Here is an 11,554-nt window from a genome sequence, read left to right on the forward strand (position 1 = left end):
TTTATTGTTGGTAATACCAGGTAGAACATTAGAGGCCATAAGGAATGTAGTGGATTCATGAAACAGGGAGTAAGAATATGAAGTTCCTGACAAGACCAGGGCATGAATCAAGAGTAAACCAGTGGGGTATAAAGAGAAGACTGTTATGAACCCAGACCTTGAAGTTCAAGATGACTATTATTGGAGCAGGAGATGCCTTGAGTTTGTTTCCCATCCCACTCTAATGCAGCCTGATCACCTGTGTTGAGAGTGTATATGAGTATTGTGTGAATGAAGCCTAGTTGGGCAACAATACTTACAGAAATCTGACTAGAGATGTTGGACACAAGTTATTTAAATAGCCTTGTTGGACATAGTAACCTAATAACTACACCAAACTGGTCTGGTTCATATCCATACAATCCACTTAGCCTGGTCTCTTCACCAATGGCTGAATTCACATTTGTAACTTTTAACTATGGTTTGTTTCCTGAAGTCAACTTTTTTGGCTGATGGGTCAGTGAATTACTGGAACCCTGAAGGACTTTAATTAGTGGAGACAAGATGAACATTAGTTTGTAACTGGAAAAAAAATCTTCCGGCAAGGATGCTATTCACACAAGAGACTTCACAAGATCACGGAAATTTCTCATAGCCAAACTGAGACAAGAAGCAAGTCTAAGTTCAGCCTTCTGAAAGGACCTAACAAACCACAAATATCAACAGCCACTCTTCCTCCTCTCCCTTGGGGGAAAATGCATATTGGCAAGAGCACATATCTGACCAAAAAGAGCAATATCTTCCATCTCGGGAGGCCCAGACTCTGAGAGTAGAAGTGGAAGACCATACAGTGGGAAAACCTTCTCACTTTTTCTGTTCCTCACTTCAGGATGGACCTGCTTACTCCCTCAGCTCTCTCCTCTCACTCAAGCTCCCAGTTCTTCATTCAAAGCCAAGCTGTACATATCAAGTGACAGTTCATTTCCATCTGTTCTCCAGGTAAGAAACATTAGCTCAAGAACAAATCACCCAGATAAACCAGGAATGCAGGTCTCATCAAACCACTTGTGTGTGAGTATAACACAAAGCCTGAGAGATGGGAATCTCAAATGGGGCCCATCCCACTGAGAACATCCATAGAAGCAGGTGAAGGGCTACTATGTATCTCTAAATCAGTTTCTTGGTAAGTCTGGCAAGAAATCAGGTCACACCATACATCACGCTGTGAGCACCACCATCATCTCAGCTACAGACTTCACCCCCCCTTCTTTATTTAATAAACTATGAAACTTCAAAATATAAAGGATTCCAGTGTCTTCCATAAATATTGAAGGACAACAGAGAGTCAAGGAAAATAACAATTTTTATCCCTTCTATACATTTCTCCCTATTTACCTAATAATACAGTCTACAGACTGGCCCACCTCTTAGTCAGCTCTCTTAGTCAAATATAACAAATGGGACAAATGGAAATAAAATGTCACTTCAAACACTAGGAATTTTTAACATCAGCTCCAAATGAGAATTAATATCTGGAGATCTCATAGAAAAGAAAATGACAAAGAAAACTTGCTCTTAACATTAAGCAGGGTTCAAGGGTGGAGAAGGTGTCAGAAAGCAGTAGAGTTAAGTGTAGACTGCATAGTCTGACTGCATAGCTGTGGGTAACCTTCTCTAGCATTTTCTGGAGACCATATTCCACAACAGCAGACAGCAGAAGTCAATTCCCAAGGTATTGAAGCATCTTCCTCAAACATTACTTTGTGAGCATGTCGTGACAGGAAGGATAATAACCATTATAGAGGGGTGTATCCAAGGGTGTATATGCAACATTTCACAAGAATCCTTTTCTCCAACTGCCCTTCTGTACATGGAGCCATGAAAGAGAACAAATTATCATTCACAGTAATTATTATAATTCCAGACTTTGAGACATCTACTTCTACTTTTCCAATGACTGCCTTTGATATAATGACAGAATGAGGCAACATGGAATGGATGTTGCATCAGAAAAAGATATATGCCTCTACTCATGCTGAATGGTTTGCAGAAGATTTGGGACACAGGCAGGGGCTGCTGAATATACCTTTTCCTCTTTTCCAGATAAAGCTCAATTTGTTACTGTTTGTAAAAGGAAAGCCCCTGAATATTCCATTTTCTGTGAGGGCTTTGAAATCATCTAACTCTTCTTTGGAAACAGGCGACTGATTCAGCTCTATGAATTATGGACCTCCTGCTTTTGCTTTCGATGCTACTGGTGTCTCAGAAAATCTCTGGAAAGCTTAGAATGAAGTGCCCACTAAATATGGTTCACTTGGATAGAGAAAGACCATGGAGCTACTACAGGCCAGGAGACCATCTCATCGGTATAGTCACCAGTGCAGTAACACAAAACCAGAAAATATTGTTTTTCAACCAGCTTCCTTATAATCAGTCTTTCTTGTAAGTTATACAGTGTGATGAAATTGCATTCCTTCCACCTGCAGTTCAAACTCTTTCATTCTTTTCTCCTTATTCTGCTTACTCCTGTATTTCAGGAAAGGATTAATTTTGTTGCTTGACCAGATTTCCAGGGGTTTCCTGTTTTGTCTTCTTTAGGGCAAGAGACACAAATACAAAGCTGGAGCAGAAAAAAAAATACCTGAAAGAAATCCAAATTATTTTCCTCTCCATGTCCAATCTAAAATACAGGACTTGAATAATGACTTTTTGTTTAAAGCAGTGATTGTTGTAGTTTATCCTGACCAGCTTATTTACATATTTTTTTTAAAACTGCTCATTGATACTCTCACCCACAGTCCGGTAGAGACTCTGGCTGCTGCGTGGCACTCGGCAGCGTCAGAGGCCCTCGACCGGATTGCGCCACTGCGGCCCCTCCGAGGCAGCGGATCCCGGAGACCACCTTGGTTCACCGAGGAGCTCCGGGAGATGAAGCGCCGGAGGAGATGCCTAGAGCACCGTTGGAGGTCCGATAAGTCCGCATCGAACCGAGCAATGGTAACCACCTGCACCAGGGAATATACTAGGGCACTTAGGGCAGCTAAAAGATCACATATAGCCTCCCTGGTTGCGTCCGCTGAGTCCCGTCCAGCCGCCCTGTTTAGGATAACCCGCTCCCTGTTGAACAAAAGGGAGGCGGGGGAACCCTTGCAGGGCAGAGCTGAAGAATATGCCCAATTCTTAGCGGACAAAATTGCTCGGTTTCGGACGGACTTGGACTCCACACCTGCAGTTCCAGCCGAGACTCAGAGGGACCAAGTTCAACAGCTCTGGGTTGAGTTTCAGGAGGTTACCCCCGGGGATGTGGACAAGGCCATGAGAGCTGTGAGTTCCTCCACCTGTGCTTTGGATCCGTGTCCCTCATGGCTGGTTTCTAACTGCAGTGAGGTGACACGAGGCTGGATCCAGGCGGTAGTAACCGCCTCCCTTCGGGAGGGGAACTTCCCCGCCGCACTGAAGGCGGCGGTGGTGAGACCCCTCCTGAAGAAGTCATCCCTTGATCCAGCTGTCCTTAATAACTACCGCCCGGTCTCCAACCTCCCCTTTCTGGGGAAGGTTGTTGAGAAGGTGGTGGCCTTCCAGCTCCAACGGTCCTTGGAGGAAGCAGACTATCTAGACCCCTTCCAGTCAGGCTTCAGACCCGGTTACAGCACTGAAACCGCCTTGGTCGCATTGATGGATGATCTCTGGAGAGCCAGAGATGAAGGACATCCCTCCATCCTGGTCCTCCTTGACCTCTCAGCGGCTTTCGATACCATCGACCATGGTATCCTTCTGCGAAGACTGCGGGAGGTGGGAGTGGGAGGCACCGTGTTACGGTGGTTCTCCTCCTACCTCTCGGACAGGTCGCAGTCGGTGTTAGTAGGAGGGCAGAGATCGTCCCCAAGGCCCCTAAAATATGGGGTGCCGCAGGGTTCGGTCTTATCCCCCCTACTATTTAACATTTACATGAAACCGCTGGGAGAGATCATCCGTAGGCACGGGATTAGATACCATCAATATGCGGACGATACTCAATTGTATCTGTCCGCCCCGTGCCAAATCAATGAAGCGGTTGACGTAATGGACCGGGGACTCGAAGCCGTCATGGACTGGATGAGGATTAACAAGCTTGTGCTCAACCCAGAAAAGACCGAGTGGCTGTTGTGTTTTCCTCCCAAAAATTCGGCCATTAATCCAACACTCAGGCTGGGGGGTCAAATTCTACACCCCTCAGAGAGGGTTCGCAACTTGGGAGTCCTCCTGGATCCACAGCTGTCATTCGACCATCATATAGCAGCTGTGACCAGGGGGGCATTCGCCCAGGTACGCCTGGTGCGCCAGTTGCGACCCTACCTGAACCGGGAGGCTCTCACAACAGTCACTCGGGCCCTCGTGATCTCTAGGCTGGAATACTGCAATGTGCTCTACATGGGGCTGCCCTTGAGGAACATCCGGCGACTTCAGCTAGTACAGAACGCAGCCGCGCGAGTGATCGCGGGTGCACCCCGATTCACCCGCATTACACCTATCCTCCGCGAGCTGCGCTGGCTACCTGTCGATCTCCGGATGCGCTTCAAGGTGCTATTGACCACCCATAAAGCCCTACATGGCAGTGGATCTGGATACTTGAGAGACCGCCTTCTGCCAATTACCTCCCTACGGCCCATAAGATCTCATAGGTTGGGCCTCCTCCGCATCCCATCGGCCAGCCAATGTCGGCTGGCAACCACAAGGAGGAGGGCCTTCTCAGTAGCGGCCCCGACCCTTTGGAACGAACTCCCCGTAGAGATCCGTACCCTCACCACCGTCCAGGCCTTCCGCACAGCCTTGAAGAACTGGCTCGCCCGTCAGGCCTGGGGATAAGGACCATTACCCCGCCCGAATGTTGTATGCATGTTGCGTATTATTTTATTATGTGTTGTCGTCTTAGTACTGTATTGTATTGTATTCCCCTCTCCCTGGTTTCTGTGAGCCGCCCTGAGTCCCCTCAGGGAAAAGGGCGGCCTACAAATAAAATCAATTCCAATTCCAATTCCAATTCCAATATTCAGTGCCTGATAGGAATAGAGGATGACATGTTTTTAGAACAGGTTTTCTGAGTCACTTATGAAATAACTTCTTCCTTTTATTTTTTATTATTATGTTTTACTTATTTTAGAAAACAACATTTATTAAAGCCATTTATTAAAAGACAAGTAATTTTAGCATGAAAGAATATGCATACTATTTTCATAGACACATTATTTTACCTTAAAAAAAAAAACCAGGTTCTCTGAGACTATTTTTTTCCTCTAAAGAACAATCTTTTTCATTTTATAGCAACTATTTGCAAATTTTCTTTACAGGCACTGCTGCATTACATATACAATGCTCTTTCCCAGCCTTTAATATTTTAATATTTCGAGATTTATTTGGAGGTCAAGCGAACCCTTTACCGTATCTCCCAAGCTAACAGTAGCACATCCTGCTCTTTGCAGGCAGAAAAGGCCTCATGAGGAATGGTGGGTAAAGTGTGATATTTGGGATACTGTGCTACCTTGTCATCCATGCCGTGCTTCCTGAGCATCTCTATCTTCTCAGGGAGCTTAGCCAGCTCACATCCATAAGATGCTTCTTCCTTTTATGATGGATGCACTTTAAAATATGAATTATTTTGCAGACTGGGTACTGTGCTGATGAAAATTACTTCTGCTGTAAATAATAGACTATTTTTTTATTCTTATCTACTTCCCATTTTCTCAACATTTACAAATATTAAATGTTAATGGTTGTCCATCATTTGCCTCTGGTTTTCAATCAATATTAGCTTCAGACTCAATAGTCATGTGTTGATAAAGAGGATGAAATTGAAAACAAAAGGTATTATATTACTGCTGTTGATGCTTGTATTAACCAAAGCATTTTTTACACTAGTGAATCTTATACTTCCAAAGGAATAGAACGCTTTATTTTCACCATTCAAGTCATCAACAAGAACATCCAGCTCTTGTGCAATCTCACACTTGGGTATAATATCCATGACAACTATTTGAAAGCTCTTGGCACTTCAGAAGTATTGCTGGAAATGCTCTCTACAGGAGAAGCCAATGTTCCCAACTACAGCTGTGGAAGGAAGGACAACATTTTGGCTCTTCTTGATGCAGCTGACAGGGAGATTTCCATCCAGATGTCAACATTAGTAGGCCTCTACAAAGTCCCACAGGTTTGTCTCTGTATTTCTCTATATAGTAAAGTGAGTGGGGTGATAGTCGGTGCATGAAGAGCCAAGGTGGCGCAGTGGTTAAATGCAGCACTGCAGGCTACTTCAGCTGACTGCAGTTCTGCAGCTCGGCTGTTCAAATCTCACCGGCTCAAGGTTGACTCAGCCTCCCATCCTTCCGAGGTGGGTAAAATGAGGACCCAGATTGTTGTTGGGGGCAATATGCTGACTCTGTAAACCGCTTAGAGAGGGCTGAAAGCCCTATGAAGCGGTATATAAGTCTAACTGCTAGTGCTAGTGCTAGTGCTAGCTAATGATAGGTGCAACCATATCTTCTCTATGGAGTTCAAGAGCTGGGTGAATTAGAAATGTAAGTAAATGAGGGAAGATATGAAATTGTTGCAATTGGAGGGATGAAACCCAGAAATGGAATACATAGCTAGAGGGATTTAAATTATTTAAAAGAAACAGAACTAATAAAAGAGGAGGTGGAGTTGCACTATGTATAAGAAATAACTAAATGTCTATAGAAATAAAACACAAGAATGATGTAAATTGTCTTGAATGCATTTAGGTCAATATAATAGGGGAGGAAATGGCACTGCCATGGGTGTATACTATAGGCCACCTAACCAAACAGAGAAAATGGAACTGCATCTACATGCGAAGAATGCAGTGTGGTATCCCAAGATTCTGTCTTGGGCCCTCTTTAGACCCAAGGCAAAAGATTTATATGATCTGAAGAGAAACCAGAGTATACTTTTAATTATATTTTAATATTAGTATTTTTAATATAGTATAAAGACAAATGTATATTGCTGGTCTTTGACCGTAATAAAGATCTTACTTACTTACTTTAGACCTAAGAGTTCTTCAACATCTTCACAAATGATCTAGATGAGGGGAAAGAAGGGGAACTCATTAAATTTGCAGATGACTCCAAGCCGGGGGAAATTGTTAACACTTTGGAAGATGGACTCAGGATTCAGAAGGATCTTGACAGACTTAAGAACCAGGCCCTATCCAATAAAATGTAATTCAGTAGTGAGAAAAGTAAGTTCCTATTCCTAGACAAGAAACACTAAATGCGGAGTTATAGAATAGTTGGTACCTGACTGAGCATAGCAACTGTGAGAGAAATCTAGGTGTCCTACTGGACCATGACTTAAATATGAGGCACCAGTATGCTGCAGCTGCCAAAAGAGCCAATCCAGACCTCGGCTGTATCAATGGAGGGATAGGATCGAATTGATAAAGGAGAATATTTGTAGCTCAGTGTTGAAGTAGCTGTTCATGTAGCTTTCTGAGCTTGGTTATTTTCTTGCAGACGTTTCATTATCCAAACTAGGCAAGATCATCAGTGCTAGTAAGAAATGTGGGGTATGCTCTGAATTTTATCTTCTAATGGCTTGCCCTGTAAGCACTGGTGGAAATGGTTTCGGAGGTTCTTTGGTTGAGCTGTTTACTATTAGCTTGTTTGGCAGTTCCTTGATTGGGGTATTGTTTACTTTTCGATTGTTCATCTGATATTAATCAACATCAATTAACCAACCTCATGTTAATCAACATCAATCAACATCATTAATTATTGGTGCAAAATGAAAGCTATGGAAACTACAAACTCCCAAAATTGTGTCTGTGAGAACAGACAAAATTTCAACTAAAGACCTCTCAATTTGTACAACTGACAAATTATATGCGGCACTATGGTCTCCCTGTCTCTAGAACCACTGGAGAAGAAAGGAAAAGACGACTGCACAAAGAATCTGAAATGTAGTAGAAGCAGAGAAATATGTAGCAATCTTCCAAAATTAAATATAATATGGCCTTTTATTGGAACAATATATTTCAGTTCACATTTGCACATCTGAGTCTAACTGAGTTTAATGGTAGGGGTGATCAAGAAATAAGATTTGCATTTTGATTGTTATTCCTTTTGGTTAATTTGTTTCTCATCTATCATTTTTATATACAATCTTAATATTCTGTGTTTAATATTTTAAACAATGGCCAATTAACAAGCTACTTTAAGATGTTTACCAAAACAAAGTTGGATGAATTAAAATCTCATATTTTGGAGTTGCCTTCTTCATTGCTTTTGCAGATCAATCATAGAATTACTTCAGAGACTCTGAGTGATACAAGTAAATTCCCTTTTTTCCACCAGATGCTCCTCAAAGAAGGCTTTCTGTATTCAGCAATTGTCCGAGTGCTTCTGCATTTCAGATGGACCTTGATTGGTCTCCTTGCTCCAGACACAGACGAGGGAGAGAAATTCCTGAGGACTTTTCCTCCTTTGCTTGTCAGGAATGGAATTTGTGTCGTTATATCACAACAATTCACAATGAGTGGATATCCAGTACCCTTCAGGGATTCCAGCTTTTCTCATTGGAAACAAGTCAATGTCTTTGTTCACTACACAGAGCATGTTATTGTTTCAAACACATTTCATACTTTTCATCTAACACTTGACATTTTGTCAGGACCCATTAGAGAGAAAGTCTGGATCACCACAACTTTGGGAAACTATTTAATGTATCATCTTGGATATCATAAATACATCCATAGTATTTGGAGCTTTGAATTTATGCAAGAAATAAGACCAGAATATGGTGATTTTGAGCCCTTTTCCTTTATAGACTCCCAGTATGAAGACAAGAATTTTCAGTGCTCTTTTTCAAAGCATGTTTTTTCTGTCAAAGGCCGGAAAAGATGCACCCAAAAATCTCCAGTGGAGACAGAAAATGAATTGAATGGGATATTTATTGAAAACAGTGACTCTGTTTACAATATCTTTATGACTCTGGCCCACGTCTTGAAGGCTGCATATTCGTCCAGATCCTGGAGGAGAAGGAAGGAGGCCCAAGAGACACTGGAGGCTCCCAGGCTGCAGCCGTGGAAGGTATGGGGTTCCAACAAGGATCTAACAAACTCAATTCCTCTGGAGAAGGAATCCATTAGAGAAAGAGAGGAATCATATCAACCTCTTGTGCTACAAAAGGCCAACAGATTTGGCCAATCTAGTTGCTTGGGGGATAATTTACCATGGAGCTGATACCAGATATATCTTGATATTAAACCCTTCTAATTTTTAAAGAGGTGATTGCACTTTTAACAATATTCCTGTCTGTAGGGTTTGTGATTAGTATTGTAGAATTTCACTTTTATAAATTTGAAGGAGATCCTGAGAACAAGGGATGGCCTGAGCCTCAGTTGTGGGTGGCTCATGAATAATGCTGGAACGAGGAAGGCAATTTTCAGCTGTTTATTCCTGCAGAAATAGAAAGCTTCCTACTTGGGATAGAAGTCCATTTCAAGTACACTGAGTAAAAGTTAGCTCAGAATGTTATACAAAATGTTCTTTTGTTGTTTAGAACATGACAACCTATGTGACTTCTTTCACAAGATCAGAGTTCACACTTAGTTGATTACATTTGTCCTTTTCGGTACAGGACTGTATTTGTTGCATTTAATACAACATTAAAAAAAAAACTTTCCAATTTTTATTATTCTCGGGAAATTCCTGCTTCATGTAATTTGTCAGTTTTGCAAGGAAGCTGGCAAATAGAGACAGCCCAGTTTGGAATTTAATCAACTCTTAACTTTTGGTAGCTTGTTTCTATATAGCTGTGATAGTGAACCTATATGGCATGCATGCCCAAAGTGGCTGTGGAGCCATGTCATCTGGCATGCATGGCATCACTTGTTCCTCTTCCAGGTTTCTGGCACACATGCTCACATGACAATCAGCTAGACTTTGTGCGTGTGGCAGTGCTGGAAGACTTGCCAGAAACCAGAAGTTCATTTTATGATACACACATGCCCCCTGAGCAGCTCCTCTTCAGGGGTGGGCTTAAAATTTTTACTACCGGTTCTGTGGACGTGGATTATTTGGTGGGTGTGGCTTGTTGGTCATGTGTCAGTGGGCATCACTTGTTGATCATGTGATTGGGCGGTGGGTGTGGCTTCATGGTCATGTGGCTGGTTGGTCATGTGACTGGTTGGGCATGGCCAACTTGACATCACTCATGTCAAGGAGTGCCTTGTCTTGCCTTTCCTCGCCTCAAAGGCTTCAATAATATACAATTCCTCTGTCTATTTATTTACTACTTCTGAACATTCAAAATATACTATTTAATCATATATATGATGTACATACATATTAAATAGTATAGAGTGTGTATAGGCACACAAAAAGTCTGTCATCTGCACCTTTATAACTGTCGGGTCTGGCTCTGCAACTCAACAAGATAGACACAGACTTCAACAGATAGAACTGCAGAAAAAACCATGGCTTCCAACCTGCCTTCCATTGAGGACCTATATAATGCACAAGTCAAAAAGACGGCTGGGAAAATATCTACAGACCCCTCACATCCTGGACATAAATTGTTTCAACTTCTACCCTCAAAATTATGCTGTAGACCACTGCACACCAGAGCAATTAATCACAAGGACAGTTTTCCCCACTCATCCACCCAAGCCATCACTCTGCTAAACAATTATTTTCCACAACACTGTCAAACTATTTGGCAGGTTGTATTGCAATTATTCTTCTCATCCTTCCTTTTAGGAAATATGTTTCCAGGCTCCTGATTTTCAGCTCCTGTAGATTAACGTGGTTCTTTTCCTTCTGGTCTTTCCTCAGGGCTAAAACCAGCTCCTTTGACTTCTTCCTTGAATTTGTAACCCTTCTCTAAAGCTGATCCAAGTTTTCTGAAAAGTCTTCTCCAAGCATGGTGTCTGCAAGGAGAGATGATACTTGAGTTGGGATCCCCCCAAATTAAATGTTCATGTCCTGAAATTCTTATGGATGCATTTGCTTTCTTTCCATACCCATCTCACTGCTGCTTCATATTTATGACCACAATTGAGCCCAAAATTTCTGTTGCTAAGTGAGACAACTGTTAAGTGAGCTTTGCCCTGTTTTATGACCTTTCTTGCCATAGTTGTTAAGTGAATCACTGCAGTTGTTAAGTTAGTAGCAGGATTGTTAAATGAGTCTGGCTTCCCCATTGACTTTGCTTGTCAGAAGATCACAAAAGGGGATCATATGACCCTGGGATATGACAACCGTCATAAATATGAATCAGTTGCCCAGCATCCAAATTCTGACCACATGACCATGGGAATGCTGCAATGGTTAGTTTACACTGCAATGGCAGTGTAAAATTTGTCATAGGTCACTTTTTTTCAGTGACGTTGTAACTTTGAACAGTAAATTAGCTACAATAGTTAATTTAATGTACAATCTTTAAATTAGCTATTGTAAATTGAGGGCTTCCTGTGGTTTGCTGAAATAAGATCACCTGCATTCCCATAAGCTATTAAGGAACTGTAAAGATATGCAAAAATAACTTTGAGGAAAGGCAGAAGATAATCTGCCCAGGGAGT

General features: G+C 42.1%; 1 protein-coding gene across 3 annotated transcripts; it reads left to right on the forward strand.

The window, feature by feature from the left end:
- The first annotated feature begins 2,031 nt into the window (after positions 1 to 2,031).
- LOC148047038 (vomeronasal type-2 receptor 26-like) lies at positions 2,032 to 10,884 on the forward strand. 3 transcript variants are annotated; one of them, XM_087707751.1, is made up of 4 exons: positions 2,032 to 2,421; positions 5,875 to 6,163; positions 8,265 to 9,062; positions 10,734 to 10,884. In XM_087707751.1, the coding sequence occupies exons 1-4, from the start codon at positions 2,204 to 2,206 to the stop codon at positions 10,770 to 10,772; spliced, it is 1,344 nt and encodes a 447-aa protein (XP_087563877.1). In that variant the 5' UTR covers positions 2,032 to 2,203; the 3' UTR covers positions 10,773 to 10,884. The 3 variants fall into 3 exon arrangements, with proteins under 3 accessions (XP_087563877.1, XP_087563875.1, XP_087563876.1); XM_087707749.1 differs by lacking the exon at positions 10,734 to 10,884 and having other exon boundaries at positions 8,265 to 9,614; XM_087707750.1 differs by lacking the exon at positions 10,734 to 10,884 and having other exon boundaries at positions 8,328 to 9,614.
- The last annotated feature ends 670 nt before the right edge of the window (positions 10,885 to 11,554 follow it).

Source organism: Thamnophis sirtalis, unplaced genomic scaffold (genome assembly GCF_051295495.1).
Source record: "Thamnophis sirtalis isolate CommonGarterSnake01/CBP01778 unplaced genomic scaffold, rThaSir2_p1.2 scaffold_3, whole genome shotgun sequence".
Classification (NCBI taxonomy): Eukaryota; Metazoa; Chordata; class Lepidosauria; order Squamata; family Natricidae; genus Thamnophis; species Thamnophis sirtalis.